The sequence below is a fragment of the Brachionichthys hirsutus genome, chromosome 7 (genome assembly GCF_040956055.1).
Source record: "Brachionichthys hirsutus isolate HB-005 chromosome 7, CSIRO-AGI_Bhir_v1, whole genome shotgun sequence".
Taxonomy (NCBI): domain Eukaryota; kingdom Metazoa; phylum Chordata; class Actinopteri; order Lophiiformes; family Brachionichthyidae; genus Brachionichthys; species Brachionichthys hirsutus.
In genome coordinates, this window is record NC_090903.1 from 15364234 (window position 1) to 15373710 (window position 9477).

General features: G+C 51.6%; 1 protein-coding gene across 1 annotated transcript in view; it reads right to left on the bottom strand.

The window, feature by feature from the left end:
- Positions 1-7648, bottom strand: part of sptbn1 (spectrin, beta, non-erythrocytic 1) — a 31591-nt gene extending 23943 nt beyond the window's left edge. Inside the window, 2 exon segments of the mRNA XM_068741160.1 lie at positions 32-273; positions 7551-7648. Coding sequence (XP_068597261.1) covers positions 32-179 — 148 coding nt within the window. The 5' untranslated portion in view covers positions 180-273; positions 7551-7648.
- Positions 7649-9477: the final 1829 nt, after the last annotated feature.

Sequence of the window (9477 nt, forward strand, 5' to 3'; positions counted from 1 at the left end):
CACCCGTCCACCCAACGGTCCGTCCTCCTACCTGCCATGGCTTTGATCCGAGAGCGTTCGAACAGGCGGGCCGAGCTGTTCTCGTTGTCCCACTCGTCTGCGTCCCACCGGTTGTTGACGCCGTCGTTGTACTGCTGCTGGATGTCCATGTGCTCCAACTCGGCCGCTACCGACGTCATCGCGTCCTCCTCGGAGCCCCGCCCACCTGCTGCCGTTAGCGACGGGACGCTCAAACTACACGCTGTCAGAGCGGACGTGAAGCTCGTCCACGACCTGCAGAGACAAACGGAGGACAGTGAGCGGCTTCAGTTCGTATCCAAACGCTCGTCCTCGACAGGACGGGACGAGTGGACGAGTCCACGTCCAGCGTCCGACGAAATCCGTCTGTTCTTTAATTCGTTACCACAGCAACGAAACCACCGCCTCGCCAAATGCACGTCTTTTGTTCCCGCTGTGTGTTTTCTTCTTATCAGTCGCTACATCCGACCTCAAGTTGTCATGATGATGAATATATTTATTAGATAGAATGTTAGAGTACAAGTACAGTCACACAGTAGCATGTATTACAGTACAAGTACAGTCACACAGTAGCACGTATTACAGTACAAGTACAGTCACACAGTAGCATGTATTACAGTACAAGTACAGTCAAACATCCTGTCTAAGAGGAGCATTTCTAAAAAGCCCTTGCGGTCTTGTTTCCGTTGAAAGTCCTTCGTACATAAATCGTCATTTAACAATACAAATAAAATATTAAATTACTCCACAGATGCAAAATAACAATAAATTAAATATAAATTACTCCACTGTCTTCATCCGCCGATGAAGACAACTTCCTCACATCCAACATCATGTGACCAGAACTTCAAGCGGCTCCGGGGTCTCCTGTAAACTGAGAGAACGCTGCCCCCTCTGGACAAAGCCGTTACTACAGCCAGCGATGCCTTCAGGGACCCAGAAGATGCGTTCAATAGCTCCATCGGGGTCAGACGGATGCTTCGTACTAGTGAAGCTGCTGAACAGAATTAACGACGACGTCATGCTACTGCGATCGAATCAATCGGGTCAGAAATAACTTATTGATTCGCGTGAAAAAGAGACCGAATCAGATCGATTGTCCTTCAGAGACAAACGACACGCACTTGTGTCTGTTTATAGATGCGTACTTTAGATCAGTACAGTTGTTTGCTGAATGTCATGCTAGCAGGCTACGGCTAACGCCGCCGCCGCCAGAACTCGCCTCATCAACAGTGAAATAAAAGCTTCTGATCAAACACAAACGCTTTCTCACTGGCTTTATTGAGTCCAAACCACAGATCACCATGGTTACGGCTGTCCCAGCATGCACTGTGCTGGCGCCCACTCGTCAAACGGCACAAAGACTCTCTGCTGGCGCTTTAGCAGATCTAAATACAAAGGAGATGAAATCTGTTAGACATTACAAAGCGCTGTGGGCGTCGGCATTAGTGCTACCGTTGATCTCCACACGGATCAATAGCATCGAATTATTGGTAGGGGTGGAGTCGACCTCGTCAGTGAGGTCATTTATTGCATCACCGTACATCCGTCGGGTGACACCAGGAAGCATCCATCTTTATCGGACGGATGAAACCGGATCCGTGTGGCGTCCTGAATCAGAGGAGGCGGAGCCGCCCTGAATCTGCCGCAGAGACGTTCCCTCAGATGACCCGAGCGCCGCCGCCGGCGCCGCCTCTCTGCATCTCGAGGGTCTTCACTGCTTCCCCATTCAAGCAATAATTGCTCACTATGGCAACGCCATGGCAACCAAACAGAGTCCCAAGCAGAGATTCAACTCCCACGCCAGCCGAGCTACTCTCACCTCCCCATTGGGAGGGACACACACACACGCACACACGCACACACGCACACACACAATGAAAGGCAAAGCTGGATCGTCTCTGCTGAGACGGAGACGGACGAAAAGCGGGCCGAGCCGCGTCAACATCCGGTCCCCCGGAGGACGCAGAGAAGAAGCTCCAGCAGCAGATTGAAAACCTCGGAACCGCCGGCTTCTGGTCCGGTTCTGGTCCGGATGTGGTCCCCCCGACAGGTTTACAGGTCGGCAGGACAAACCGCACCTCTGCCCAGTTTAATTGGGTTAGCGCTGAAGGTTAGCAGCCAATGCGTTTAGCGGTTGCCATGGGAACAAATAAACCAAACACACAAGGTCAACTCCTCACTCTTCTCTCAACATCCCATCCCTTCAGCAACATGGACATGTGTTACCATGGAAACGGGGAGAACTCCTTTTGACGTTGAACATTTGCCTTTAAACATCGTTTACATCAGAGGCGTCTGTCAACGGGGGGGGGGGGGGGGGGGGGGGAGGGGCTTATTAAATATAGATCAACAAAAGCACTCGACACGTTGAACAGCGAAGCGCCGATGTCATAGCCCCGGTCTCTGCCGGTCTCTGCCGGTCTCTGCCGGGTTCAGGTCGCGTCCCTTTGGAGCTCAACCCAAAGATCTCAGGAGAACGAGCCCTTCGAGCTCAGTGAGGTTCTGGTTCTTCTACTCATCAACGCTCGCCATTCTGACCGGAGGCCCCAGCAGCCCCCCCCCCCCCCCCACCATCGATGGACCCCTTGTGGAGCTTCTCCTGCCGTCTGGAGCCAAAAGACGGACTGTCCCATTCCCAGATAAAAGCGCTTTTCCTCCGTCATTCCTTTCCTGAATGGCCGCTGTGTCCGACGGGCCGAGTGTAGCCCAGATCCCTGACGGCGCCGGGGGGCCGTCCCGGCCGTCCAGCCCTCGCCCTGAAAGGAAGTCCAACAGACGGACAGAACAACGAAGGACAAAACGAGTCTTCTCTCGCCGGTGACCTTCAAACACAAAGGAGCAGAACGATGGACCTCGCCCGGACCGACGGGCTGCTGGTGGAGGACGGCGCCCAATTCAGTATCCAAACATCAAATCCAAAGGTGGTCCGGGGGGGTGGTCCCTGCTCAGGCCTGAAGGGGGCCGAGGTCCTGGTCCAAAGGGGGCCGACACTGGACCAGCTCAGATGGGCCACGACATTATTTAAGTTTCTGCGCAGTGAGATTCATTGTGTTTTAAATAAAGTTATGGTTTCCTCCTAATTTCATCGTCCTCGTGTGAAAACCCGCATCCTTCGCCTGATTGGTTCATCGGCATACGAGAATGCAGATTAAAAAAAAATAATGTAATGATTGATTTCGTTTCCTCTCAGTCTGAATTATTGATCATGTTTGAATCAGACTCCCAATGATCAGTCTGTAATCAGATTACTTTGGATGGGAGCTGAACATTCCTCATTCCACACATTCACCGTGACACAGCTGTAGGCTAACTAGCCACACGCTAGTTCATGCCACCCACCGCTAATGCTAAGAAGCTAACCTCTGTATGCGTGGTGATAGAAGATAGAAGACAACTTTAGCATGTTACATGGCTCCGTTAGGTCACCTGTTGCTAGTGCTAAATGGATTCCTAACCCTGATCCCTAAAACACAAACCTGATCAGTGGCGCTTGACATGATCAATAAGCAATAATGTTCCAAGTCTGACAGGAAACATAAAACCGGTGCTAATTAAAGAGACAGAGACCAGCTGATTGTCCGGGGTCACTGGACCACATACAGGTCTAAAGCCGGGTCGGTCCGTTCATTCATGTTCCGGGGCCCCTGCGCTCCATCATGTGACTAAACAAACTCCCACAAAAGAACGAGGGAATAAAAGGCTGGCAACGGAGGAATGCCAGCGGTTAAGGGAGGGGTCACACTGATCCGGGCGGGGCCACATCAGCTGACATCAGGAAGGCCTGCTATTGGCTGCTCCTAAATGAACCAGTACATGTTCCCTCAGATCTAACGGGATGGATGGAAACAGGAAGTTGTTAGCGCTCCGCTGGCCCGGTCCAAACTCCCCCAGGTGTGGGGGGGGGGGGTTATTTGATTTCTAATGACTCCTAGACGGGCCTCGTGATACCAAAGTGTTGTACACAATGTCACTGAGGAGTCATGTTACACCTCCATGGGGGGGGCGGAGGTCTGTGGTGTAAGCCTCTTTGTTGTCATAGCGACTCCGGAGACGTCAGTTGAAGGAATCGTCGTTTCATTACATGGATGACAACTAGAGAACATGTCAGACGTGTTTCCAGTCTGGAACCGCTTCGGAGCCCCGACGCCCCACGTTGCTCAAGGACGACCCCCAATCCTTCAGGACCACAGCAGTAGCAGTTAGCAGCTAGTAGCAGTCTGCAGCTAGTAGCAGTTAGCAGCTAGTAGCAGTCAGTACGTGTAGCAGTTAGTAGCAGTTAGCAGCTAGTAGCAGTCAGCAGCTAGTAGCAGTCAGCAGCTAGTAGCAGTCAGTACATGTAGCAGTCAGTACATGTAGCAGCAGTTAGCAGCTAGTAACATGTAGCAGTTAGCTGGTAGTAGCAGTCAGCAGCTAGTAGCAGTCAGCACGTGTAGCAGTTAGCAGCTAGTAGCAGTCAGTACATGTAGCAGTTAGCAGCTAGTAGCAGTCAGTACGTGTAGCAGTTAGCTGGTAGTAGCCGTTAGCAGCTAGTAGCAGTCAGTACGTATAGCAGTTAGCTGGTAGCAGCAGTTAGCCACAGAGAGCAGTGAACAGCATCCAGAACGTTTCGCTCTGGCGGCGCCTCCTTTTTTTTGTTTTGTTTTGTTTTGTTTTTTTTGGAGGCAAGGAGACAATGAATGGAGTGAAGAGTTAGCTGTTAGCATGTCCATGGCTCTCATGATGCAAAGCCACTGTTGGGGTTTTGAACCAGCAACCTAAAACAGCTCTGCCTCTGTCATTTGAGGCGGTAAACAACAGCAACATGCCGCTCGAGATGGGCGTGTCCCTGAACACATCTGGAACAATGCAGGAATGTGGAAGCACGCCACACCCAGATGACAACCACATTCCTCCCCCGCTTGGACCGCCAGTAGGAACACAGAGAACCCGCTAGAGGTGGACATGCCCAGGGGAGGACTAGAGGAGGACACGCCCAGGGGAGGACTAGAGGAGGACACGCCCAGGGGAGGACTAGAGGAGGACTTGATCTATTGAAACTTTATTTGGGGCCGGTTGATCCGAACTTGATTCTGACGGGACCGACCCTTTAAACGTGTTCTCCTCCTGACTCCGACACCAGATGAAGGTTTGAGGAAGAGGAGGAGTACTGGCCCTTTAAGGTGGTATTTTCAGAATCCAGGCCATCATCGTTCGTCCCTTTTCTCATCCTCCTCTCTCACCGGTTGACCTCCGTCATCCCTTCTTTATTCACCTCCCCATCCCTCCTTGTTTATTCCTCCTCCCTTATGTCCTCCTCAGTCCGTCCTTCCACCTTCATGTCATCCCTCCATCATAAAGCCGAAGGAGGAGAAAACGTCATGGTGTGGTCTCAATGAGGAGGGAGGGATAGGAGGAGGAGAAAGAGGAGGCAAAGGGAAGAAAACAAATGTACAGGGAGGGTGAGAGGAGGAGAGGATGGAGGGGGGGGGGAGAGAAAGGAGGACGGAGAGAGGGAGGAGAGTTCTGGAAGGAGGACAAGCGAGGGAAGGGGAGGCGGAGAGCGGCAAAGCTAAATATAGAGAAGACCGATGAAGACGACGGTCACCTTCAACCGATCACCACAGCCTTCAGATCAAAGTCATTGATCCGGACTCATCAGCCAATCAGCACGCTCCAGCTTCATCCAGAAGTAAACAGAGCAGGACCCTGGCCTCCTCCTGGGTCGATGACATCACATATCCTCATTTCCTCCTGGGTCGATGACATCACAGCTCAAGCTGCTCTTAATGTGAACCGTCTGCGACCCCGCCCTCCGCTACGCCAGCAGAGCGATCAATGAACCGCCCCCTTTATGTTAATGGCCTCATGGCCGCCGCCCCTTTCTGTCCCAAAGACGAACCCGAGCCCCCCCCCCCCCGTCTGTCCTGGTCTTTAGTTCAAATGTTATGACGGATATAATAAACAATGACACCGCCCACCGACGACACCGTTGTCCCGGCAACAAACACACCCCGTAACGTGGGTTTGGGCCACTCAGGACCGAGCCGGGCCGTGGGACATGTGACCCACGGAAAAACAAACATTTCCGCTCCTCCCATCGTCCTGCTGGTCGTCCTAAAAATATAAACATGTCAACGTGAATTTCACCAGAGAAGAAGAAGCTGTCAAATAAGGAAGATCATGAAACTAAATCAACCAGAACTGGAGAACACAGAACAGCAGAACCCTTTGATCGCATTCCGCTAGAACCCCTCCGCGTCCTGGTCTCATCTATTCCTGGCTCTGTTTACGGACTAGTGAAAACAAGCCGATCTGGATTCTGACGTCACACAGAAGGAGAAACTGTCCTTGAGTAACCTCCGAGCAGAGCTGCTCCGATTGGTCGACCGACAAGTAGCAGCTGGCTACAGGTACCGGCTAGCTACAGGTAGCAGCTAGCGGCTAGTTACAGGTACCAGATAGCTACAGGTAGCAGAGTAACTCAATGAATTGAATGTTTGTCGAAGGAATTCATTAATTTGGATCTGATCAGAATAACTGTAGAATGTCAAAGTGAGAATATTTTTTGTTTTTAGTCCTTTAGTGAGAGATAAAACAGGGGAGGTGATTGGTGGAGGCTGTGAAGATGAGCCAGAGCTCCGCCCATCATGATAGTTTGTAGAATCTCACTAATAGAATAACTAGCAGTGTAAATTACAAAGGATAGTTTAATCAGGAAAAACACTATTTTATTCCTTTTTCATCTGCAAAACTTCTTCACTTTGGATTCTCGTTCTATCCCGCTAGCATGACACATGCTATCAGGAAGCTAACGCTAAGCTACAGCAGGACAGCAACAGCTGGAAGCTAAACCGGATCCTCCGTTCACTTTGAGTCCTTTGATCAACATTCACAAGCAACAAGCTGAGGCCGCTTCATCTCAGAAATGAAGGGAGGATGGAGGAGGAGGAGAAGGGTGGACTAAAACCAGAGAAGCGAAGGGCCGATGGGGGGGGGGGGGGGGGGCAGCAGCCCAGCCTGGATCTGATTACATAATTACTCTGAAGCAGGATCTGCGCAAAAGAAACGTCAGATTCCTGCAGCAATCCGGATGAAACGAGCAAAATAATGTCGGAAAATAATCCTGACTGGAGGTTAAACTACCTAAAAGTGTAAAAACACAACACGAAATGCAGCAGAGAGTACCCGGGGGGGGGGGTAGTGTATGATCTGCACCATCATCCTCATCCTCATCCCGGCGGTACTTGAGAATCCCTCTTTCATGAATCCGACATGATGATGAGGCCGCTTCTCTTCTACCCGCAGCGTGAAGGCTCCACGCAGGATCCACGCAGGATCCACGCAGGATCCACGCAGGATCCACGCAGGATCCACCGCGCGGCGGGGAGCTGCGGGGCTACGATCGGTACCGGCGGCCTCCGAAATGATCGGCCGGGTGGAGGTTCGACATTAAAACGGGAACGGTGCAGACACGCCAGGGTGACCGGACCGGACCGGACGCCCCCCCTACCGCGTGGAGCAGATGAACGCCCGCCCGGCTCGACTCTCACCTGAAGGCCGACGGAAGCGCGGAGGAGTCCCGGTAGGAGAGGCTTCGGGCTTCGGGCTTCGGGCTTCTGGGGTCTCGCTGCACAAACAACGTCCTCAAGTCCTCCTCATCCTCCTCCTCTTCCTCACCACCCTCTGTCCTCCCTCAGCTTCAGCACAGCCCGGACTGCAGCGCGGGGTGCGCTCGGTTTAAACACCCTGTCGCATTGGCGGGGCGGAGTGATCACGGTCACTGCTCAAATACGTCATCATCTCAACCAAATTAGAGATTATGTCAACAAATATGTGTAAATAATTTGAAATGTGTTCCGTTAAAAACAAACAAAAACAATATATCAGAACTTTAAATCACAAAGTCGTGTTTCATTGTTTCATCCTTCCGGACCAAAGGACAGGGTGAAGTGGAGAACGCTGATTGGCTGTAGCTGTCTGCGACCTACGAAAGCCTGGAGGGGCATAAATAGAAAACCTCGCAGTAATGACAAAGCATTTCTAGGTTCGGTCTGGCTCACGACTGTCTCCACCCTTCGGGGCCGCGCTGGAATAATACAAAGCGCTCCTTATTTTTAAAACCGAGTGAGAGGCGGAGATTCAGACAGCAGCAGCAGGAGGAGGAGGAGGAGGAGGAGGAGGAAGAGGAGGAGGTTCGGAGTCTGCAGAGGCTGCATGATGCCAAGCAGACTCTCCTAAATGGAGGCCGAGTGTTTAAAACCAGAAGGAAGAAACAGAAAGAAGAGAATGAGATGTCACCTGTAGGTGAATCCAGTCTATAGGAGGAGGGAGGAGCCTGTAGGTGAATCCAGTCTATAGGAGGAGGGAGGAGCCTGTAGGGGAATCCAGTCTATAGGAGGAGGGAGGAGCCTGTAGGGGAATCCAGTCTATAGGAGGAGGGAGGAGCCTGTAGGGGAATCCAGTCTATAGGAGGAGGGAGGAGCTTGTAGGTGAATCCAGTCTATAGGAGGAGGGAGGAGCCTGTAGGGGAATCCAGTCTATAGGAGGAGGGAGGAGCCTGTAGGGGAATCCAGTCTATAGGAGGAGGGAGGAGCCTGCAGATGAATCCGGTCTATAGGAGGAGGGAGGAGCCTGTAGATGAATCTCCTTATAATGTTTTGTCCTGTTAGAACCTAGCTGGTGAGCGTAGCATAGCATGTAGCACTAACAAGGCAGGTGCAGCAGGTGGTGGAGGCCAGTGAGTCAGACGGACGGACAGGACTCCTCCTCCTGGTCCTGCTGACCCGTTCTGGGTTCATGATCAGAACTTCACGCTCCGACATTCCACACTCAGGGTTCACTTATCCTCCCGGGATCACAGGAACCACTTCCTGTCCGGTTACACCTGAGGGACCTGGAGGTTGTGACATCACATCCTCTCGTCCGCGAGGACGACGCGTTCTGGGTCTGAAGGACATCCCAGTGTCGGTGAATTAGCCCGGTGGCATCTAAATGAGACACCAGACACCACGCAGAAATCCAGTCAGCCATGTTTGTGCTGAAGAAGAGGAGGTCAGAGGTCACCGGGGTAATTCCCATCATGCAACAGGTGTTGAGAGCAGGGCTACCACTTATTATTCAGCCATTTAAATCACACACATAAAGACTAACAAAACGAAAACGATGATGTCACAAAGTCAGCGGTCAGAGAACAGAACTTTATACAACACCAAAAAAACTTTATGCAACTTTATGTTGCTGTTTCTATCGTTAACACAAATGCTGCTAGCATTTTACTAGCTAGCACCCCAGCTAACAAATGTATGAAGCATACAGGGTACAATAAATAGCACATATTTAACTATACAGGTGTCACCTCTGGTCCTGCCCGGTAGTTTCCATAGCAACGGGGCATTTAACGCGCTTTATAAAACCTCATCAGAATAATCCAGACTAACCAGGGTAAGCGTGTCTCATGTTTCCGTGTTGGGGGGACAC